At 36.5% G+C, this 25,329-nt stretch overlaps 1 protein-coding gene across 2 annotated transcripts in view; it reads left to right on the top strand.

The window, feature by feature from the left end:
- The window catches only part of SEMA3A (semaphorin 3A), a 161,891-nt gene extending 136,840 nt beyond the window's left edge, over positions 1 to 25,051 (top strand). The window contains exons 12-17 of one of the 2 annotated variants that reach the window (XM_062491661.1): positions 4,530 to 4,621; positions 7,370 to 7,411; positions 12,955 to 13,112; positions 17,212 to 17,279; positions 22,944 to 23,086; positions 24,596 to 25,051. In XM_062491661.1, coding sequence (XP_062347645.1) covers positions 4,530 to 4,621; positions 7,370 to 7,411; positions 12,955 to 13,112; positions 17,212 to 17,279; positions 22,944 to 23,086; positions 24,596 to 25,051 — 959 coding nt within the window. Of the gene's footprint in view, positions 1 to 4,529; positions 4,622 to 7,369; positions 7,412 to 12,954; positions 13,113 to 17,211; positions 17,284 to 22,943; positions 23,087 to 24,595 lie in introns of both variants that reach the window. The other variant, XM_062491662.1, reaches the window with a different exon arrangement.
- Positions 25,052 to 25,329: the final 278 nt, after the last annotated feature.

Genomic DNA, 25,329 nt, shown 5'->3' with positions numbered 1-25,329 from the left:
TAGAAAGATGATATCCTTTCCAAAGCATTTGCAGAGTCATACAGCTTGGGCACCTTAGGAATATGTAAATATACACTCAGAAAACACATTTCTTCCAGAAAGGTAATAATGAGAAAGAATGTCCAAAAATTAGCTGATATGCATTTTCCTAAATTCAGTGGTTTCAAAACTGTGCTGAGTAGCAATTGGTGGATCTGTTTCTTCATCTCTGGAAGTTTTATATTAGTTGGCTGATGTTGCATTGAACAAATGTATTTTAAACTTCTACTGAACATAATTACTAGTAATTAGACATTGGCATCTGAAGCCAAACCAAATCAAACTGAAACCCTACTGCTTCTTTTCAGCATTGGACCAAAAATACCCCTCTATGTCTGTCTTAAAACAGTCCAACTTTTTACATGTTTTAAATACAGTTCTGGTGCTCTAGACCTGGGGTCAGATTTCCAAAGCAAGAAATGTAAGATCTCTTTCATGTTGATGCCTGAAATGTATATGAGTAAACTGAGAGCTGATGAAGCTTTGTGTACCAAACACAGTGCAAGCATAATAATTCAGAACATTTACTGCAGAAAACACAGCTCTGCAGGAAGGGTTAAAGCACTTCAAAGCTGTAAACCGAGTTACTAGATACCAGTGCTACAGTATGTCCTTGCATAAAACATTGAAAAGTATTTTCATACGATTTTACACAACATATATATTCTCCACCACACATTAGAGACTTCAATGTCATCCACAATTCACAGTGTTTGGAGCCTTTCAACAAGTCCTCTGTGACCTGATTCGGCTTACAGAAAGCAAATTAGTGGCATACATGGTATGATGCTGAACAAACATAAGGAACTTATTTAAGTATGTTTCTTGAGCAAAAAAGGTGGCATTTAACTCTGCAAATCTTGACCTTTGGGCTAAGAAAGATGCGTTAGTTTCTGCAAGGGAAAGCAAAAAGCTCTTCCAGAGACTCACTGTACTTTCTTCAAGACTTCTGTTACAGTAAGATGAGAAGACAATAATTTTTGTCTTTTCCAGACAGTGCAGGAAGATGTGCTTAAAAGAGCTTCTAGATAGTTACCATTGCATATACTGGTTATTTTGTTATTATTTATGTCTAGCAGTTCTTATATAAATCAGTCAGGCAAGTTCTCCCTCTAAAAGAACCTAAATGATAATTTTTACCTCTGAATTGGGCAGTTTAGTGTTTTCCTAAACTACTAATATGTAGGTAGTAAATGCTCAGGATTCCCTCCAATGCTGGTGATAGTCCTGCCCACAAACTATAAGAAAAGTGTTGAAACAAATTTTACTTGCAATTGCCAAAAGATATTTCAGCACCAAAATCCCATCTTTCTAAGTGCAGAGTGTTACTATTTTTTGAAATACTACTTTTGTCCGTAGCAACCATTCTTTTTCCAGCGGGAGGTCATACCCTCATGGGACAGGTACAGGCATTGCAGCACTGATGCCTGGAGCTGGAGCACAAAAGATGCTTCATGCTCCTCTGAGCTCACTGTCCTTATTGGGGTTTTCAGAATCAGGAAAATGGTGTCTTCCATATGGGGGGGAAAGGTAAAGAGGCAGTACTGAAACCCTGTCTGCCTTCTGCCAGAGAACTGCACTGGGCCAGCTGCTCAGAGCCAGAGGAATCAGAAACAGATACACAATCAGCATGTATTACTTATTCCCAAGCAAAGAACCAACTGGGAAGCAGATTAGGGACTCCAGTCACAGTCCATTTTCCCACTTGGTGATCTGAACCTATGACAATGCCAGACTTATGCTCCCTGGGGTATGACTGGGTTTTTCTGTGCAGGTCTGTCCCATCAGATTAGATAATATTTCTCTATATTTTCCCATTGCTGTTTGAGCAATCTACATTATTCCCATGTGCTGCTGAACTGCAGTATGTTGAAGAAATACTTTTTTTTCCCTTTTCATTGAATAACTGATGATAATTGAACACAACATAATTAATAGCCATCCAGTGTGGTCACATTTTCCTTTCCTGTGGGGGAAATATTGAGCTGAGCAGTTTCTTTCCCACTGTGATTGTACCAGTGTGTTTCACAATGAAAATAAAATCCTATCAGCATGCTTGAAAGTAATCAAAAGAAACAGGATTTCATGCATCTCCTGATTGTCTAATGTTTAGCATCCTTTGGCACAAGTACTTTGGTTAAAGTACCTCTGTCAGTAAAGCAAATTAATAACAGTAATCTTATCCTACTAAGCAGAGCTTATTGATCCTAAAGGAGACCCTTGATTCCATTTGTGTGAAATTGTTCGAAATGCTACCCTGTAAAACTCGATGTAGAGCTCAGATAAAGCCCCACTTTGGTACCTGTGGCCTGACCAGAGTCTCTACAGTGATTAACTCCGTGTAACTTTGACCTCAGAGGCTTTCTTGAGATCAGGCAACTGTAATTGTTGCAGGAGCCACTTAAAAGTCTGACCTTTTGTTGAAACAATATTATGGGAAACTTTTGTCTGCTCAGTGCCCACTCAGACACTTTTATGAAAAAATCTCCCTTTATTTCTAGGATATGGCAGTTAATGGATTGTGACTGGACAGTCCTAGTCCAACACAGAATAGAGTTGTGACACTTGGCTACTTTATTAGGTCAGAGTTCCCTGTTTTTCGCCCGTAAAATGTGTTTTCCTCAAAAACACAGTCATTATCAAGACAATTAATGAAATTACCTTATCAATTAAATTGCAAATATAACTACTGTTAGATTATCTCTTATTCTGAATTACTCTATTGTAGAAAGTGGATTTTTTCCCTATTATTTTTTAAGTTTATATTGCATTTGTTCTGTACCCCTCTTAATATTTCTTGTTTTAAATATAGTCAATTAGTAGCAGTAACCATAATGAAAATCACTCCAAAACCACTTATCTAGTATCTTTTACTAGCTTCATTTGAACATGTAGATGCTGAAATAAAAAGTAATATGTGCTTTGCTTTGTTGTTGCTTTTAAAAATGTTAGTTTGTGTTTTTGAAAAGAATATATGATTTTGTGCGTAGTGAAAGAAAACAGTGATGTACATATTCTGGGGGAAAAGAAATTGCTTCTTTCTAAAATTCTAAAAATACATTTCTAGAAACCAACATCTGTTTAAAGGGAAGCTAATGGAAAAAAATGAAAAATCTCAGTTCTACAGGATATCCCAGGTTTTCTAGAGTATTTAAACACAAAATCATGTATAGAAGTTAAATATTAGAATTTTCTTATTAAATCAGTAGCTTTTAGTCAGTTGCCCTATAAAAACTATTTCTAACGCATGTGTTCTCTTCATCTCAGTTTTGTGTGCATTTTTGATATAGAAGTAGAGAGTTGTCATCTTTTTATTCAGAAACACCCACAAATTATACATATTTATAAATATATATATATATATGATTTTGTGTAATTGATGGTTAAATCCTTGTTTTAAGAATGTCAACCTTTATACTTATTTGAAAATTTTATTCCCTTAAAATGCCTTGTATTTTCCTAAACCATTAAAGCTGTAGGATGTGCAACATGAAAAGTCCTTAGGGACATAGTTATTCTACCTGTGATACATTTACATGGCACTACACTTGGCTGGCTAAAAAGAAAAGTCGCATACAGATTGTTTCCATTTCAGAGAGTCTGCAGTGATATGTGCCAACCTAGAAATGGTTCTTTGTGTTTTTGTTGTTTCCAGGAAATTGTGTTCATAGAAACAAAGAAATAAATCAGAGATGCAGAAGCTGAATAACAGAGATGGTCTTTAGTTTCAACCATGTTCACAGAACCAAAGGCTGTGGCTCTGGAATTTGAAGTGCTGGCCTTGTTAATTTTAAAATTTTTGCAAAACTCCAAAAATGGAATTTAATTGAATACTAAAATGCTGGTACACACCTATTTCTAAACCAAAGGCACAAATTTTATATTTTTTACCCCTCAGTGACGAGCCAGCATCTCACACACAGCAAAATACAGATGCCTTAAGGGGCTTATACATCTTAGGTACTTTGTTTGACACAGCAAAGATCACTTGTACTTAAGAGACATAACAGCTTCATCTGTCTAAGAATGTTTGTCCAGATGGTTTTATAACCATAATGCAGTGTCTTCACATGCATTTTAAGAAAGACAAACATCATATTCAAAATAGACAGTAAAACACACCTGGGTAAATTTAGAGCATTTCCTTCCCCAGTAATGAATCTGTTATTTTATACTGTCACTTAAATAATATTTCAGTCCTGTCTGTTCCTTAATAACTATAATAGTATGTATTTTCTTTGTTGCATTTTGATAATTGAAACACTTAAATATGCTACTGAAAATCGTTGTTTTCTGAGGTTATTTTAAATAGCAGTTCTTTTGAATGAGCACTGAGAGATACGTGGCTTCATAGTCTTTATACGTGGTATAATTATATACTACAAGAAATTCCGGCTGCTACAAAGCAGAAGTATTCATCTTAAGCACCTTTTTTTCCTCTTTCTTTTTTTTCTTTCTTTTCTTTTTTTTTTTTGTCTTTTCTTTTCAAGATATTGGAACAGTTCTCAAAGTGGTTTCAATTCCTAAGGAGACTTGGCACGAATTAGAGGAAGTCTTGCTGGAAGAAATGACAGTCTTTCGGGTAAGTGCAGCTAAATTTCAAGTGTCAGGTTGTAGATTTCTCTGTGGACAGCAGCAAACTCAACTTCTTGCAGTCTAGCCAAGGAGTAGCCTGGCATGCCCCTCTAATTAGCTTGTCATTTAGAGACCCAGACACTAGTCAAAATAAACCTTGAAACTTTCAGTGCGAGCTGGAGGTTAATGATAAAAGAAATGACATTCTGGGCTCTTGTTCGGTGGTTTAAAAAGCAAATTAGTATTTCAGAATCTTACAGCTCTTGTATGCTGGAGTTAAATATCTACCTGTGCAGGTCTGGGAACAATGTCTGTCTGTTTTCTCCCACAGAGATACACTATATACAGATTTATAATTGCATCAACTCTCAAAACCATTCAGACTATCAGCATATAGTAACTAGGAAGATGCTTTAGGTAAACCAGTGATTTGCCAGATTTCTTATGCTTTATAATCTGAGGAACAAAGTGTTTATATTTTCAAAGGTCACTTTGGGGTCTCATTTTCATGGTTTGACACAAGGCACCATAAACACCCCCTAACTCTAGTACTTTTTGGTGAAATCAATCTTTTCCATTTTTCCTGTTTGAGCCACCTAAAAAATACAGCATCCCGTAGGCAGCCCTGCAAGGCAAGGCTGAGTAAACCTTTCAAACACTTCCCAGACAGAACCCAGGGATGTCTTGTGTTTTGTACACAACAAGGAATCATTTACATTCCCCACGTTATTCTTTCTGTCAGTGCCGTTTTATGGCACCATTTCCCCTCTCCAGGCAGCTGGGGGCTGATCCCTGGCTGGGAACACAAGGCTGGTGTGACAGTGTGAAGATGCTGCTGGCATGCTCCAGGAGCCTCTTTTGTGCATGTCAGTCCAGCCCTGCTGACAGGGACCATGCCCTGGACGTGCCAGGGGGGCCCAGCCACCACGTCCTCATCAAACTCCAGTGCCATCCCTTCACCTTGTTTTTCTGAGCAGAGACAAGGTAGCTAAACAGAGCTTCTTATGGGCATCCCTGCCATTACTTGTACCAGTCTTGCTCAGAAACCTCTGTTTTGAGTGCAAGATACCTCTGAAAAATGTGTGTCCCTGTTCATGCAATCCATGTGGCTTTTTGGGGACAGAAATCTAGGGTACTTTTTTCTTTCTTAACATTTAAATAAAGTAGAAACTATGAGAAGAAAATGAGACTACTTTTTTTTTTTTATGCATGCAAAATTCATTGCATGAAAACAGGGTAATTTGGAAATTGTTGATAATGCATGAATCTCTTCCCTGAAACTAGTAGAAGTGCCAAGCTGAAGGAAACCAGAAAAATATAATAGTGAAAGAAGGAAAATAAATGGTACTAATTTTAGTTCTGAAAGGTTTTACAGAAGTAGAATAGTTAATGGCAAATTCACGTTTGGAATTTTACTTTACATGTGTCTTTCTTCATTGCATGAAAGTATTTTGATGTTCTGATTTAGTCGAAAGCTCAATTATCTCTTTAGGCATGTATTTAAGCCTTAAAGAGGGCATTAATGAACTTCAGTGGAATAAGCAGAATTTGTGTGCTTAAGATAGGAATCTTTCAATAGGGAATTTCCAACAGATTTTGCATATACCTCATCCAAATGTAAGTTTTCTTTAGTTGTAAAGAGTATACATGCATAATGAACAATGCATTTTGATGTTAAGCTGCAATATGCTGAGTACAATGCTTTTCATTTAAAATTCCACAAAGCTGAAAGTCTTTAATATCTGTTACATTGATACCAAATGCCTCTTTAAATCCCATTTGTGCAATATTTCTCTGAACAGCTGAGCAAACAAACTAATGAGTTCGATTTTCATTCAAATATTACATTTAATTGATGCTTTCTAATATAAGGTCTATTAACCCCTCTGTAAAAGCAAGTCCATGCTTACCATCCACTGACCCATATCAAATTCTCTCAGGATAAGCAGGTTGAAAACCATACAAGTGTAAAAGCTTGAAAAGGACTTTATTAATGTACACATCCAAAAGTATGGATTGATTGTAGGATATCAATAGCAGATTTCTAGATGGAATAAAGTTCATAGAGAATTGAGTTGCACACTGTGTATTATGCCACCTTTTCTCTTAAAATTAAATTCCATCTAAGAACCTGGACTTAAAAGTTGAAGCAGTTGATTAAATAATGGGTATTCCAGGGTGCAAAGAATCTCTTGCTCATTTTGGTTGTGTTTTCTGAAAATGCATGTAACTTCTTTGTAAGTGAATAATGTGGAACAGTTTAAAAGATTATTCTTGGGATTAAAAATTGTTCTTATGAATAAAATTTCACAGGAATGGGGTTTTCACCTTGATATACTTAAAATTAGTTGCTTATTTCAGTATAATTACCTTTAATAGATAGTATCTGTGAATTTTCATATAACCACTATTATTTTCATATTATCTGGGAAGTTCTTGAAATGTAATTTTAGTATTAAGTGTAGATAACAATTTCAAGATGTGGGACTAGTGACAAAGTGATCCAAATTATACTGTAGTAATAATAATGGGTAATAAAATATCTACAATGAACATAGCAGTCAAAGATGCATCCAGATATGTACATGCATTCTAATTCATTTTCAGCTAGAAATTATTCCGCTGCAAAAGGCAACAAGAAGGACTATTACTAGGGAGTATCTAGTTTAATTTCAGAGTTTTATACCTAGTGCAAATTGTATTGTAATAGAATTTTTATGTTTATAACTCATATTTTAACTCTATTTTTCCCTAGGAACCCACTGTTATTTCTGCGATGAAGATTTCCACAAAGCAGGTACTATGTGCACAAATGTTAAATCACTTTCAAATATTTATTGGTCTCTGTCTTCTAGAGACAGTAACTTGGCAGTCAGCAGAGACATATTAATTGCAGCAGCAGCATCCCATCCCTTTACATAAACAGCAGTAGTTTCTCAGGAAAATGTGACGTGCAAAAGAAAGGAAAAGCCTAGGTTGTGTTACTTACTGGTAAGGTGGAAGCTAAACACAAACTAACCAGCTCTCTGGTGGCTCTCTAGGAAAAAAAAGAACTAATTAAAATCTACATTATAGAATCCTTCCACGACAGAGACACTGTTCAAAGGGAGTGGCCAAACTTGGTCCCTTTCTTTCATGGGACTAGTTCCAGTTACTGTAGAATAGTCTGGTACAAAATGCAGATGGTGGAAGCAAAGGATGGAAGTGAGACATCCTCCTGTCTCTCTGTCCTATGCCCATTCCATTCCTGGGTGTGCATCATTCAGCTTTAAAAAAAGATCAACAAATCTGATGCTGTCCAAATTTTCCATGGCCTTCTGGTTGTGGTTAGAATAAGGGTATCAGACTCCAAAATTCATATTTGCTACTTTCTGTTGAGTACCCTAATAGCTAACTGCTTATGGAAAAGATACGTATTATAAAACCAGACCATAACTAAAATGAACTGAACTTCTTGATAGATAGAGGTAAAGTTTTGTCTGACTTACAGCAAAGGTGATTCCTGCATTTCTACGCAAATTTGTGAAGCAGTTGATAAATTACATGGTTGTGCAAAGAACATTGGTTTGCAGTCCAAGAATAAAGTGGATTTGAGGGGCCTATCTTCCAGTTTTGCCTGGAATTAGGTGGATGGATCCCAGCCACTGTCATTTCCTGTCTCAGGAGTCTGAGACGTAAAATTTAGTGTCAAATTTAATTTTTTTCTTTTTCATATATGTGCTGATCTGAAGGCTAATTTAGTAAATATTAGAAACTTGTTTTCGTTCATGTCATGGTCAGGAAAGAGGAGATTTGGTATTAGTTTCAGGTCTAGGTGCATTAAAAAATGTCCACGTTATAAGTAAAAATAAGTTAATTCTTCTACCTCACTCTATACATTATTAAACAGAAGTTGAATTGATTCTGTAATGGACAGAGACAAATATATATTTAAATGCTGCATATTTAACTCTGAATTCACTGTCTTTAGGAAAGTTGTCTGAAAGCATTCATGCATTTGACAGAAAATGTTTGGGGGTCACTATTCTAACAGTTTACCACCTAAACCAGCAAAAATGGCAGGGCAAAGAAAAAGGTACTATTGAATACTGGGATATTTAAAAACAGACCTGTCAAGTTGTATATATGTTCACATCATACCAAAATGCTCTGCTTTGTATTATTTTTATGAGTACATTCCCTTAAAGCAGCCAATCATATTTGAAAATTGACCATGCATTTTCATACAGCTTTTTCACCAAAGTATCTTCAGTTATTCGGGAGAGATTACAATTTTCCCTGAGTTTTCTGAAAACAAATTTACACTGCTAAAATTGTCTAAAGCTAAAAAAGAGCATAAACCACGAGTTATTCAGGCAGAGTAAAACTCATGAAAAATCAACCAGCCTCAGGCTAAAAATGACAGAATCATGATACACTATGACAAGCTTTTGGCAGGATGTATGAAACAAGAATATGGCAACATGTTTCCATTTTACATTTATGATTTAAAAATACTGTAGTTCTATAACTCAAACACTTTACTCATTGTGTTCTGATAAGCAGGATGGTTTTCATATAAACAGCACGATAATTCTATGCATTGTGGAAAGCCAGAGCATGAAATGTAAATAGTAAAACCAGCATGTTCTATCGAATGCCTTAAAAATAATCTCTTCGTTTTGTTTTTTCACTAACAAATCTTTCAACCAATTGTAAAAACATGGTACAGGGAGTTTGTTCTTATTTCTGAATGTTTTACTACTCTGGTTGTTCAAAGCTACCTCTTTTGCCATCATGCCAATATCTTATGTTACAAATTACTCTTCCTAAAGACCAAAATCGGGAGCGGAACTTAGCTTAAGTTTTAAATTATATTAAGCTCTAAAGCTCCAATCTCTCTTGCTCTCTGAGTATGCATTTGGCCCTTGAGCAAGAGTGGCTTTGAGTAAGGAAATTTAGCTTTTATGTGTAAGACTAAGCCTTAATACGTTCTTTCTCCACTCTGCTGTCTTTAACTCACAGGAATTTTGTCTATATTTTCTCACTGAAACTTACACATTCCTCCTGATTGGGTTCAGAGCCCTAGGCTTGTGTAACTTTATCACTTAAACAGTTTATGCTTCGTTAGCAATAGACACAAACCTTCGGAGCATCCTTAGCCACTGCAACACCCTGCAGCTGCCTCAGCTCACAGTTCTGTGGGAGACATGGTACCACTTGGCTTTAAGCCTGCCAGGTGAAGCTCCATAATTTTTCCCTTACAAACATGGAAGCAGGCCAAAAAGTCCAATCTGGGTTTCAATCAAAGGTGACTTTTTGCAGAGCAACTTCTCACCTTTTTCTTAGGATCAGCTTTGTGATACTCCTTCAAAAAGCTGTTGGATTTCTGGTGGCACAGGAAAAGGACAGGGAGATCCTTAGCTGAACAGGCCAAGTCTTTGTCTGGGGAATTGCTAGAAAGAGCTCTGTTTCTCTTGTATAAGATTTTCAAGGAAAGACAAGGCAGATGACTTCAGAAATATCTTACTGACTACTTTTATAGTGTATTTCACCAAGTACTGAATTCTATTCACAACATTTCTGTCCATAGTGGGCATATAGAAAGGACCAGCTCAAAATGAATATGTCACTTAAACAATGTGCTAAATTATTCTGCATCACTTTTCAAGACATTAAATTTATCAAGTGGTACTTTAATCTCATGCTCCCTAAAGTTCCTTTAAAACTTCTGCTTAAGTTCTTCCTCTTAAGCGTTATATTTTTCCCATTCTGTTATCCCTTTGTCTGACTTTGTCTGGGGAAAGACTGTTTTTTTGGGCAGCATGGTGGGGCGAAAAGAAACCACTGGATTACTTAAAATATTAGTTTTCTCAGTTCTTCTTGAGTTCCAAGACCTCTGCAAGAATTTCTAGAGTACAGATTTTTTGTTTGTTTGTTTGTTTGTTTGTTTTTCTCTCTGGTTTGATCTGATAATCTTATTCATTAAATTAACAATGTCTTGGAAGAGACAGCTGAAAAGGCAGTTTGACTGTGGTATGGCGAAGTAAGGTCAGAACACCGATGCAAATAATTCTATTTCTATTTTCTGAATTTGATACTGCCTGGATTTTTTATATTGTTAGTGTCCAGAATAATGATGACCAGCTGGAGTCTAAAACCATGATCAGAAAAGCAGCAAACAAGGCAGCAGCCTTAAGGCTGTGCAGCACCTGAAACATATGCATGAACATAGTTCACTGACTGAACTATGAACTTATGTACAAGGAATATAATTTTTAAGTAACTCTATTTTGGCCTCTTTTTCTTTTTTTCTTTTTTTCTTTTTTTTTCCTTTTTTTATTGTTTCTGGTCATTCTTTAATTCTAAAGACATTTATTAGAAATCAGGGAGGGGACTTTTGCAAAATGAAATTTGTTACAGAGGTACATAGGAAACCATTACACCATTCTTTATTTTCCCATGTGCATTCTCTGGGTTGATTTTTATATTAGTTGCACCACACGTTCCTACAAGCTTATACAGATATTAATGCCCCAATTACATAGGACTCAGATCAATACCATCTGGACATTTACGATACTTAACTGAAGCTCTAATTTGACCTATGCTGCCTCCATAACCAGTAAAGAGAAGAGCCTTCCCTTGAGAAGCAGTTAGGTCACCTAAGATTTGAATTGCTGCTCTTTTTACTGCAGGATGTACCCCTAAGGTGGGTACTTGATTAAGTCACTTACGTTAGGGAGAAGCAGCTCATCATGTCTGTTGCCTGTCATCTCTTCTCAAGGCTTCAGCACTGACTGGGACGGGTTTGCACAGTTCAGGCTTTGTGTAAAGCCCTGTGTGGTCAGAGATTTTTGCCTGGAGAATATGGGTTTACAACCCAGCTACGAAACTGTAATAGATGGAAGCAGCTGATTAGAAAGGGTTTAGTTTTCAATTTGCCGGTGAATTTTCCTTTGGGGGCTTTCCTTGTCATATTTTCTTTGAGAAAATACTGGTGTTTATGTAAATGCACGGGATGTTTCTGTTACAATTAATATGTCTGTATAAACTGCCAAGCTGCTGTCTCTGAAAGAAGTTAACACAACACCTCTTGTGAGTGTTTTTTGGTGTTGCTATCTCCTGTGCTCATTATGTCTAGTAGGTAGGTGACCATAGCCATCTTCCATCCCTAAATTCCCTGAAAATGGTGCCTCTTGAACATTGCAATGTAGGAGATGAAGAATTTTGATAGCATTTCTTGAAATCCTATTTTTTCACACCACATTTATATTTTCAATAAAGAAAATGGAATACAAATTTGTATTTTCTTCATGGGACTGCTTGGAGTAGGACCTTGAAGAAAGGCATTTTTGGGTCCATTATGGGTGCTGAGTGACAAGGTTTGATAGCAAAATGTCAGTGTTTCCAAACCAGAAGGATTATGCCCTTGAATTTTTGTGTATCTATTTTTTTCATGTTCCCTTAGTTTTGCATCCCACTAATATTTGTTTTTTTGTGAATTATTCCTAAACTGAAGTATCTCTCTTTGGACTTTCACATGGGATCAGAAGTTCCTTTTTTCTCATATCCCTCTCAGGGCTAACTTCCCTAGTGGGCCACATGAATTTGATATCAGAGAGGAAATTGAGAGAGACAAGATATTCTGTTGTGAAGCCATGCAAGGCTGTATTTCATTTTGTATGCATGTCTTTTTTTTTTTAATTTACTTTTGCGTCTTCTAGTCAACGCTGGTTTTTATCCAAAATAAAACAAAACCTCCCCTTCATTAAAGATATGTTCCAGTTAAATCATGTGACTACAGAAAAGAGTACAAAACATTGGAATTACCAGATGTGAAAAGAAGTGTGTGCATAGCAGCACCTCCAAACTGAAATATCGTAGCATCTCTCCGAAATAATTTACTTTTGGGTTTCCCCCTCATATACATAAATTGAGGCAATGCTTAGGAAATGTGTGTTGAAGTTTTTCTTTTTGTTCAAATTCAATAGCATGTTCTCAGTTGTGTTCTGCCACTGACTGTAGGGCTTTCCCAGTGTGAGAATCTGAATACAAACAAAAAAAAAAAAAGAGTACGTTATTTTTTTTCTTACTGTTTAGGGACCAACCCACCAAGACCTTCATGAAAAAATAGAGTTTTTCCTATTTGACTTTTTTACCCTGGGGACAATTCTGTTCTCATTCCTTTAGCATACATCAGGATCTTGATCCTGTATTGTATTTGAAGTGATCCTAAAAGGTGATGATATAACATTTCTTATGCTTTCCTAGAAAAATAAAGTTGTAATTTGCAATATTTTTAAACTGGGTTTTTGTTTGTTTGTTTGTTTGTTTTTTGTTTTTCAACTTTTACAACAGCAACAGCTCTACATTGGCTCAGCCACAGGAGTTTCACAGCTTCCTTTGCACCGCTGTGACGTGTATGGAAAAGCTTGTGCTGAGTGCTGCCTTGCAAGGGACCCTTACTGTGCCTGGGATGGCTCCTCCTGCTCACGTTACTTCCCCACTGCGAAGAGGTAGGGACAGTTCTGGATGTCTGCATGGTTTGCTATTTGTTTTTACTGATGGTCTCAGTATGACCAGAGGGCTTTGGAGATTTTTCAGTGGATGGTTAACTGGAGCCCTTTCTCTTCCAAAGAAAACATCCTTGTGGGAGCTACATGCATGACAACTTGGTTGATTTAAAGTGACTACTGCTACTTCTTGGGCTGGCTTAAAAAGCTCCTGTAAGAAAACATTCAGACAAGAGTAGTCTCTGAAATTAACTCCTAACTTTATATTCATTGATAGACAGTGTGACGAAATCCCTAGTGAATGTGCAATACAACAAAACAGCAAAAAGAAAAAAATTCATTTTCTCTAACATGGAGGGGGCTCAAAATAAAAAAAAAAAAAATCACTACATACCCATGTAAATTATCCTAAATTTTCATGAATTCTGATTAATGAGAAATATTTCTAAAATCTATTTCTGAAATATATGGACATTCATAGAAACTTATCCTTTTCAGTGACATATAACATTGTTGTTATTATTCAAAAATGTAACTTGTATGTGCTGATGTGTATCCAAGTATCTATGTATACAAGATCAGAAGACCACAGTTTTACAGTCCCTCTGCACTGAAGACTTTACAATGCAAACATTGGTGGAAAGCTGACTCCACAAGTCAAAAATATCAATTGTATTAAAAATTTACAAGTCTAGTTGCCTGATCTGAAAGTTTAGAGTACCTTCTTTGCCTCCCTTTATCTTTGAAACTCTTTCCTTATAAGTATACAAACTAGTTACAGAAGAGCTCCTGGCTGTTGAAGTAGAAATTAGTAATAACTGAATAGGTAAGCATTTGCAAAGAAGCAGACATTGCTGTAGTTTGAGATTCCCTTGATAAATTGATTAAAGTTATAAAAAAGTGATCACATTAAATTTAATGTGCCATACTTCTTGCACGTATGAAGAAACAAAGAATTCAAGGGTTTATATACATAAGGGGTTATATATGCATGAAAATAATTGCAGCAAATACTCAGCTGAGAGTGGCAGAATTCCAGATTCCAGGTTTAGATTGGTCGTTGAGGGAGATGAATGTAATAAAGGGTGAGAAGTTGAATAAGTGTCACTGGTGTTTCAGATGGAAGGTTTGCATTACAATTTATCTATCCTAAACAAATACTGATGACAGAAGATGCTCATGGAACATCGGGTTCTATTTTTGCACCAGGAAACAGAGTAAATCAGAGAAAAGCTTTTCGTGAAATTCTTTAGAAAATAATTAAAAACCGATCCCAAGAGAGGAGCCAGTCAAATTTGCTCAGCTACATGTGTTAAATTCTTTTTTTGCTGATAGCATAGCAGCTTCTCTGGAAGAAGAAGGAAAGGAGAGGGAACAGTGAGATTTTCAAGGAGAGTCTAAAAGACACCATTGTTCTGAAAAGTTTTTAGTATTAGAAATCAGTATGGTTGAGCACTGCCGCTGAGTTGAAGGAGACAGTAAGATCAGGAGTCACTGAATCACCGTTTTCTGCTACTTCCCTCCTGCTCTTTATCCCTGAACCTCATCTTTTCTCAGCATTCCTAGCACACATTCCTATTCCCAGCCAATCTCAAGATCCATAGAGCACATCATCCTGTCATTCCTCTGCTTACACTGATGGAAGAAATAAGGCTCTTTGTCTTTTCCTTATCTCTCCAACTTAGTGCTGCAGATGGAGCTCACCTTGCCACCGGGGTAAAGTGACTTGGGCCTCCTCTTACAGGGTTAAGACGTGGTTGCTACTGGGTTGCACAGCTATAGGAAAAACTTGGGATGCAGAATTTACTTTTCTGGCGGCCACTGTAAAAGAAAAAGTTAGTGCTGGGAAGCTGGGATCTGAAAAATGTGTAAGAAAAAGCTGCTGTCTCTACCACTTTCTCCCAGATTTCCCTTGGCAGCAGCAGCAGAGAAATGAGTGTGTTACTGGGAGAGATGGTCCTCTGTTCACATGGTACCTGCTGTATCCACTGCCTCAAGGCAATGATAGAATGAAAGAATGCATCCATGACAAAATCAGCATTGCTGGAAAGAGCTTAAATGTCAACATTTTCCTAATAATAAATTATTGTAATTTTAGGCTCCAGAAATACTGGGAAAATGGATTCATAAGACAACTGTACAGATGTTTACTAGTAGCTGGGTTAACAGTTTGGGATTTTGTGTTTTTTTCTTTTTTTTTCTTTTTTTTTTTTAATGAGATATTATAAGCCATGATTTTATTGTTTTTCTTTCCTTGTGTATTTTACATGTCTAAATGACAGTTCAGAGCTCCTGTAGTGTGACCACTTCACTTTACCCCGTGCAGATGTGTTCTGGTTCATATTTCATAAATGATTGTGTTGATACAATGGTGATATGTGCCACATTTTCCTGAGATTCCAACTAAACATTTCATTCAAACTCCATTGACAGTAATATGAGTCTTTCCACAGACCTCTTTTTCACAAATTGCATCCTATAAATTTGCTGTTTCAAAATTTAGTAAGGGGTAGCAAAATTTTATGGTTCCTTATATCTTGGGTGTGTTTTTGTCATTGGTAATGAGTAATATGAAGTTATTGGAAATTATGATTCATACATTTTTAAAATCATATATTATTCAGCAGAAGATTCCTTCTTACTAAAGTGTGCTAAGATGTCCTAATTCATAATTTTAAAGAAGTTTAATTCAGAAAAATATCTAGAAATGCTCATCTAACATTCTTTTTTTAAGAAGGCAAGCTTTTACTGTACTTTGTGTAATTAGTTTCATGTTTAATGTTTCAGTAGCTTTCAGTGGAAAAAAGTATGGCTAAAATCTTTCAGGCAAGAGGACTCAGCTGTGCAGCAGTGCCTCTGTGAGAGCTCTTGCTATGTGCTGATGCTGGGCTGTTAGAGCCTGCAAATAGGGCTGGTGTAGAGTAGAGAGGGATGGTCTGTGCTGCAGAACAATGGCTTTTAAAAATGTGGGCTGTTGTCACAAGGGAGTGACCAACAGGGCTTTTTACAAGGCTACTTGACTTCTGCATATCCGTTGCTGGATACCATAATCTGAAATCACAGCATTGTTCAGCAGCCTAATCCTCTTTGCTCTCCTCTAATTTTGCAAGCCCTCAGGCTTTCTCCGATTCCTAAAGTAAAGTACTCACACTTGAAACACATCTTTGTTTGCCTCGTTCTTTTTTTTCTTTCTTTTTCGCATGAAAGGCTTTTCTTTGGCTCAGTTGAAGTTTCTGTCACAGCTATTTAAACAAAACTAGGAGCAGACAAAGAGAGAACAGCATATGCAAAACAAAACTGTATTAAAAAGTTCTCTTCAATGAAATACAACTTTTTTTAGCATAGATCGATATGTTTTTCAAAAGAGACAGTCGAATTCAAACTGGGAGAAGAATATGCTGTGTCAAAAAGACATGCAATCAAAGGTAGAATTCAGACTCAAGCTAAAAAAGGTAGAATAAATGGTATTTAAATTTTTTCTTTTCAAGTTTTCATTTTGTGTTTCTTTCTAAAGACAAAACCTTTTTGTAGAAGATTTTAGCCGAAATGTTTTGGTGAAATCCATGGTGGCTGAAATTATCTATGCCTTTTAATTTAGATTTTGTAGAAATCAGCACTTCAGCATTCTTTCAAAGCCACCCATCTTAACATTTCATCTACCTAAAAGATGCACTTGCACAAATGTGTTATTTTGATGCATGTTAAACTCTACAGTATGTATTTTAATCCTTCAGCAGTCCCTGTATCTGTGAATCAAGCAATGGATTTATCTATGACAAGTATTGCCCACACAGTTAAAATAAACTTCATATTTTATTTTATTTGATATTTATTTAATGCTAATAATTATCATTAAATATTATCTATTTATTTAGTAGCTCAGTGCAAGAGGTTTGCATTTACCAGTTCATAAGGACTTCACCTGTAAGAGTAAAGCCTGATTCTACAAAATGATAATGCACAGAATATAGCAGTAACAATATGATTTCCCTCCTAGTGTTGTTTAGGTGCACCTGTGGCCTCTGTAATTATATAAATGTGCCACTGGTTGCTGTTGAGCACTGAGAAGGGCACTAACAGATTTCAAATGTGATCTCTGCAGGCGCACCAGGAGACAAGACATCCGAAACGGGGACCCGCTCACCCACTGCTCAGACCTGCAGCATCACAGTGAGTTATGGGCACCACTGAAGTGCAGCTCATTTGTATGTAATTTACAGACTGCACGAGTGCTGTAGGAAGCACGTGAATGATCTGTTGGGGAAATTGTCTGGAGCATCTGCAAAAGATGAATATAATACATCATTATCTCAATTTAGATAGCTTACAATGGCATGGATCAGACACTGAAGTCTATTTGGGTTTGGGGTTTTCTTCTTTTGTTTTCCTCAGAGAAGCAGTTTAAGCATTTTAATTTTCCTGCTTCTCTTTCCTGATAATATCATACCATCACATTAGGCATACCATATCAGAAAAGAATTGTACTTTCTTCATGGCATCAGGAAATATGTCCATATTTCTGTACATAGTTTGTATAAGATGATAACCAAATCAAATTGCAAACCAAATGTGTTTGTAACTTGGCAAAATATGGAGTCGCCTTTGTTCTAAGTGTGACACTAAAAGCTCTGAAGATCAGGATGTTCTTGCAGCAGGCATGTCCCCTTGTTCTTTCAGCATGAGTTTTCTTAGACATATTTTGGTTTTCCTTTTTTGTCAGCTGTTTCATTTTCACAGTGTATTGATCCTTTCTTAACTGTTTGACTGACAAACTTCTCTCAGTTACTAATTTGTTGCCAAACTTTTCAGAAGACTTTCACTCAGAAAATTAAAAATGTCCATTTGCTGTAAGTGAAGAGAATACTTAGGCAATGCTTCCCTCTGCTGGTTTTTCCTCATGATTGTGGCATGTCTACAAGAACTTCTCGCACGGAATATTTTGAGTTTGAAGGGACCCATCGAGTCCAGCTCTTAACTGAATGGCCCATACAGGGATCCTCAACCCCTCAACCATGGTGTTATCAGCACCACGCTCTAACCAACTGACCTAATCTCAGGGTGAAACCACTGTGAACAATAAGGAGGTGACTGAAAATGGAGATACCTCAAAACTCTCTTGTCCTTCCAGTCCATGTAATAGCAAAAATAATAAATAGTCCTAAGTTTTACTTTTGTGTTAGCTATAAATCACTACCAATATGTTTCAGTAATAGTTTTCTCTATCTTCATTTCAACCATATGAAACTCACAGCTGATATTACTATAGCTTCCCTTTTTACTTCTGATTTTCAGACTCAGGCCAAGATATTCAGAAGGAAAAAGGAGTTTTAAAAATGCAGCTGTCACATTTTGAGAACTCATGAATGTACAATGAGTTTAGATTTGAAGTAGTAAATTGTGATTTAGTAGAGAGCTCACAAATTTCCCATTTCATGATATCAAGTGACACACAGTGAAGATAAGACCATTCTTATATTGAGAATGAGATTGTCTATTCCTCAATCAGAAAGGAATGAGACTATACTTATACTGAGAATGAGATTTTCAGTTTCACCAGGCACTAAACATTAATTTTAATACCAGCAGAAGCACATCTTAGATTTACATTTTTAGTCTCTGAACATTTTACTCCTGAGCAAAACTGTGAACTGGTCTACCACTGGTCTGTTGTTTCTAATGTTTTATAGCCTCTGCTAGTTGTGCTTTATACAACTGTAGGCTTGTTCTTTATTTTCATAGATGAAAAACTAATTTCAAAACACTTTGGGTTTATGTTTTCATATATTTGGTAGACATATTTGTCTGAAAAAGATACTTTCTGTCCAAAGGGAAGAAAGTAATCCAGTTTTGCAGTAATCCAGAAAAACAGTTTTTTCATTAATACAATCATGAGAACTCAAGGTCAGGACAAAGTTATTATATGGTAGACATGATTAAAAGGAGTTTTAATAGAGCTTTGACAAAATGAGTGGAGCAAATACAAAACAAGATAAGATAGTGTTAAAGGATCAGTAAGTTACAAAAAATAATGAGGGAATGCAGTTCTGGATCCTGGACTTGAAGGATGCACTGCAATAATACTTAATGAATAGTTTAGATTGGTCTTAAAAGAAATTTTCTGTAAGTCACTTGAGTTGTAAATCTATAATATCTTCCTACATTTATTTGTCATTTACACATGATCATGCATAGTACAGATGACTGCATGGCCTATACATTTCTTATGCCAATGTATGCTGAGTTTTTTCCTTGTTTGCAACTAGTAGTTCCCTGGACAGCAGATGAAGAATTGGGTTTGTCCATAGCCAAAAAAAACCCTCAAAAATAGTTTGCTACTTGTCTACAGATTCATTTGCAGGAAGTGCCAATTGATTCTCCATATGAACCAACAAAACCATGAAAGAAAATACTGTCTGAATAACTTATAAAGATATTGCAGAAACCAACTTTGCAATCAGTCTGAGGGAATAATATTTTTAATAAGGTTTTGTAGTGTTTTCAGCTGCTATTCGGTGCGAATGTATAAGAAGTATAAAATGACTGCAGAGCAACATTAGAGGGAGCTGAGGATCCTTCACTGTACAGCTGTTTGCCCAGATATTAATGTTTAAATCTAAAAGCATGGTTACCTTTGTGTCAGTTAAAGGAGAATTTTTGTTTAAGTGTAACATACTAGACCTATCAAAAAATAGTCAAGTTTGGGGGTTTTTGAAGAAGAACTTGTTAAAAAATAGGTACTTTTTTTTTTAGATGATTTATCCCAGGGGAAGTTCAAAGAATCACTCTGAATTAAACTGTATTGTGAGATTCATTCATCTGCAAAGCAATCTTGGTATAAGTACTTAGCCTTTCATACTTCTTCGGTTATGTAAGTAATTATGTACTTACAGGATATTTATCAGGGTAGTAAGCTGATACTGCTGTTGGGTTCATTTTGGGAATTACTGCTTTCAGACAGGATTTTGGGCTGAATTTCATTACCAACTTCATGACTTCTATAATTTTCTAATTCCTCCAGCTGCTTTTCTGAACTTCTTAGACTTCCATTCTTCCATCCAGTCTTGTCAGCTTCTCAGTCCCAAAGCTGCACTCTGATTCTGTGATTATTCCATCACTGCTTAATTTCTTGCACTCCATGTGCTGAATATTACATGAAGTTTTTAGACATTTCTGGACCTATCTTCTGTTCCTTCAAATCATGGAAATGGAAATTGAAGGATTTCTAAAAGGCTTCTTCTCTCATTGCATGTCTGGCAGCCACACTGTGTTTTCTGCAGCTGTGAAATGCAAAGAGGACTTTGCCCATTTTCCTTGGTGTTCTCTAACACACTAGAATGTCATAGACCAGATACAAGGAAGCAGAAGTTTAAAATGGTGTCAGAGTGCACAGTTTCTAAAAACTTGTGACTAGCTTCTTAAATATTAAGAATATTCTATGTGCCTAAGTTTTCCAGCAGAAACTTCTCTGTATACTTAAAAATATGCTGCTACTCATGAGCCATAGGACTTTTACCAAAGAAATACCTAGTTTTGTCCTTTATACTGATATTTATGATTTAGAAAACTGCCTCCCTTAGGTCTAATGAGAACAGCGTAACATGTGCTCTGCCCCTGTTAAATTCACTTGAACTAAACCATATTCAGGAAAATATGATGAAGTGGAGCTGCAAGCCCCCTGATGAGTAATATGCTGGTTAAATAATATTTTTAGGATGCTGGAGATGAGGACCCAAAGTTCATTTAGGCTTAGAAATTTCACCTGATACTCCTACTTCCAATGCAAATACCCAAACTATCGGATTGCTGTTGTAGAGATGAGCTATTCTGCAATTATGGTTCAGGGAATCTGCAAAAAGAATTGAGACAGAGCGTGCATCCTAGGATGAAATCCTTGTACTTGCATCCTTCATTATGGAAGCTTGTAAATCACTGTTTCACAGAAACACATCACTGGAGCAGTAACATATGTGTTCCAGGCTATAAAAGGGGATATTTTCTACTAAGTCTCTTATGCTGAAGGCCTGTATGTGCTGTCTGATGTGGATCTCAGTTCAGATATCAATCAGCTTCTCTCTGTGTGAGGATATCTGACTGCCCGCTCAGCCATGTGAATTTTGTTCCTTAATTAGAGCATCTAGCTTGAAACATAAGAGTTCAGCACATCAGTCAGCCATTCACAGTGTTAAATTTGGACCCATCAGTTATAATTTCCAATCTTTAACTTTATTCAGTTAATCTCTTCACATACTTCCGGTTTCTCTGTTTCAATGACACAAATTCACCTGTGCTCCTTCTCAGGCCTCACCACCTTGGCTATATTCTGTTCTAGCTGTTCCACCCTTCTCTTGCTCCTTTGCTTTCTAATTCATTCCTCCACTGCTCCCTATCTTCCTGACCCATAGCTGTACTGACATTCTTCACGGGAATGTGGTTTGAGAGATGTCATTGTTTCACTCAGCTTTCAAGAGAACACCCCATCCACTTGCTTAAAAGGTCCACAGTCCAGCAGAGGAAGGCAAGCAAACCCATTTCCTATTTGTTTAGTGTTAGGCCATTGGATGTCTTCTGAGAACTGGGCAAGGACCAGTCCTTATTCTGCTCCACATCTGTTCTGCCATCATCTCTCAGGGCTGAAAGTCATTATTGAAAGTCACGTGTGATTCTGTATCAGTGTAATCCAGGAGCTCAGTTTTAGTTTTACCTTAGTCACAGTCATTTAACAAACAGCCTGTGTTTGCTAAACATGGCCAATTGGAGAAAGGCGCAGTTGGGAGCAAATAAAACTGGACAAAATATTTCTCTGATGGGGTTTTAAATAGGCATAATTTTCCTGTTAAAGCATATCAAAACTATTTCCTTAAAGATTTCCAGTGCTAAAAATCAAAGATGAAAAATGGAAAGAAGTAGCAAGGATTCAGGATACCCCATGAGATCAACACAGTGTTTAACAGCCTGCCCACCCCTTCCTCCTCATTTGCTCTTCAGGGTTGTTGTTCTGTTGCCACTTAAGTCCATACCAGCATTTTAAAGAGCTAAGGTGGAGAGTTGAAACACGATGCCTTAAAGTCTCTGTGGTATTGGAGAAGAATCAAATACCATATACATCCTATAGCTATGTGATATTTCCAGCAACTTGATGAATATCTTGAAACATTGTTGTTACAAAAGGAAGTAATTTATTTAACTTTCTTTTTCCCCTCCCATAATGTCTGGCTTATTAACCTCATTACATTTCCATAAATTATATCAGTATGAGAGGAAATGATTAATTGAAGATCGTTTCCTCAAAAACATTATTCCTGGTCATTAACAGCTTCAGCAAACTGCAGTGCCACATAATCCAAACACATTATTCTACTTTTAAATAGCCTCATGTTTTTTTACTTTAAAGTATTATGATCATAGATCCCAGGAGGCATAATTACAAACATTCAGCAAATACACCCTGAGTTTTCTCATTGCATATAGTTTGCTGTTAAAAATTCTTGTCATGTCCTAGATGCTTTCCTAGGTGAATAATAATGAGGCTTACACAAAATTCCACAATTAAATTCATTAACTTCACATATTGAGATGTTAACAGCTGTTAGGATTTAAAATACAATTAAAAAAAAAAAACAGTAAATCAAAACACCTACCATGGGTCCTTCTTACAAAGATAGAGGTGTTGATGGAGATCTTTCAAATGGTATACTGATATGGGGAAAATTTTTTTAAAAGTTTTTATCTTTAAACACTTTAAAGCCCAAATTCTAAATGAAAAAATTACTTGGCAATTAAGGGTTAGTTTACTGGTAATAATTTTTTTTTTCTTTTTTTTTTCATGTTTTACAGATAACCCAAGTGGTCACGCCCTGGAGGAAAAGATTATCTATGGAGTAGAGAATAGCAGCACTTTCCTTGAGTGCAGTCCGAAATCTCAGCGTGCTGTAGTCTACTGGCAATTCCAGAAGCAAAATGATGATCGCAAAGAAGAGGTACAGTAGAAATAAAAAAATAAAAAAAGATGCAGCTAATTTTCTCTGTAAAGATAGACTTTAGTCTGAGTCCTTCCCAGAATAATTTTAGATGAGAACTTTTCTGTAATATATTATTTTCATTGTTCTTCTGCATATTCTAACTCTTACTACCATAAAATCCTGTAAACTCCCTAATAGGTTTTACAGATTGTTACAGCAGCAAACATTATATCCTCTCCTTGTTCAGACTCCCTGCAAAACACTCTGGTTTGCATCAGAGATTCCAGAAACAGAAAAATCTAGCATTCTATCTGTCACCTGAAACATCATACAAAGATTATACAAACTTAAATATCATAAAGCCTTGAAACTGCCTCCCCTAATAATTTTTCTTGACTGGAGCACATTCTGGCATAACCATCCCATGTGTTGCATGCTCTGAGACTTTACTGGAGATAACAGAGTCAGAATGAAGATCTGAGAACTGTAGTGGACATAAGAGTACAGAAACTTTTATTTTCATCAAACACAGTATTCATAGAGGCAGAAATACTTACTTTCCCAGTTTGCATTACACTAAGCTGATACTTTATTTTTCTTCTTTTCTTGTCACCAACATTGTTATGCTATTAATCACCCAAGTTTTCAAGTCATATCAAGCCAGGTCACACATATCTTAGGAGAACTATTTACTCTGGTAGGTAGGGAGGTCAAGCTAGGGAACAAAAACTTTTTTGTTGCACTGAAATATTTGTAAGTGTGCATCCATATATTAAAAGCATGTTCAGAATAGTTATGTTAGCTGCTTTAAATAGTTTTGTTTTGTTTGCATAAGTAGTAAATTATTAAGAATTTATTCTCAGTAGTGAGAGAGCCGCAAACGGGTTTTTTTGCCTTTTCTGTCTGCAGCAACATGTGCATTTAGAGAATTAAGTTAGGTTCTAGATATGAATTCATTCAGAAAAGAAACAGTATTTTGAACAGCTGCTTTTTTGAATGTTAGAATTTTTAGATTTGATCCTTAGTTGCTTGTTTGTAAATTTTCCACTTAGGCAGAACCCACTTCTATGCATGAGGATTTTTGTGGTAAGGAGCAACAGGAAGGCAAAGAACCTTTCCTGCAAATGGATCTAGATTTGACTAAATTATGATGGTGAATGAGACCTCAGGAATACAGCCAAATGAATCCATGTTGACTCTGCTGATTATAGGCTCAGATCTTCTGTAATCTTTCCAGCAGCTCCATCTGACATAATTGAAGAATATCTTTGTTCAGCAGCAGTAGTTACTAAGGAGTAAATTCCTAATTCCCCAAACTCTTGGCATTATATCTGTTTTTCAAAAATATTTGAGCCTTTCATGATAACGGGTGACTGTCAAAGGGTTTTCCAGTTTTGTGGGTTTGGGAATTCTTGGCCAAGTCTTACCAGTTAAAAGGAGCAGTAATAAAGAAGCAGCATGATTAGAAGATAAACTCGTACATATATGAAAAATAACTATTGAAATTATCACTTTTTCCCAATACAGATAAAAGTTGATGATCACATGATCCGAACTGACCAGGGCCTATTGCTACGAAGTCTTCACCGGAGAGACTCCGGTGTTTATTTTTGCCATGCTGTGGAGCACGGCTTCATGCAGACCTTGCTCAAGGTGACCCTTGAAGTGATCGATAATGACCACCTGGAAGAGCTTCTCCATAAAGAAGAAGATGGTGATGGCTCCAAGATCAAGGATGCTACCAACAGCATGACCCCCAGCCAAAAGATCTGGTACAGAGACTTCATGCAGCTGATCAACCACCCCAATCTCAACACGATGGATGAGTTCTGTGAGCAGGTTTGGAAAAGAGATCGCAAACAGCGCCGGCAAAGGCCTGCCAATGCGCAGGTGAACACAAATAAGTGGAAGCACCTACAAGAGAATAAAAAAGGTAGAAACAGGAGGACCCATGAATTTGAGAGGGCACCACGTAGTGTCTGAGCTACATTACCTCTAGGAACCTCATCCAAGTAGAAACTTGTATAGACAGATAACTGGAAAAAAATGCAATATTCATGAACTTTTTCATGGCATTATGTGGATGTTTACAAGACTGGAAAGTTCAAACAGTTTCCACTAGGTTTAAATAAAATCAGTTTCTAACTTTCCTAGCAAGTCCTTCCTCTCTGCTCTGATTCTAAGACCAGAAAGACCAGAGTTTCAAGGATGATAACTCACCTGGACCTAGCTTACTGCTCAGAAACTTCTGCAAGTATTCA

This window comes from Cinclus cinclus, chromosome 4 (genome assembly GCF_963662255.1).
Source record: "Cinclus cinclus chromosome 4, bCinCin1.1, whole genome shotgun sequence".
NCBI classification, from domain to species: Eukaryota; Metazoa; Chordata; class Aves; order Passeriformes; family Cinclidae; genus Cinclus; species Cinclus cinclus.
Note: the sequence above shows the minus strand (reverse complement) of the source record. Positions and strands in the feature narration are given on the sequence as shown.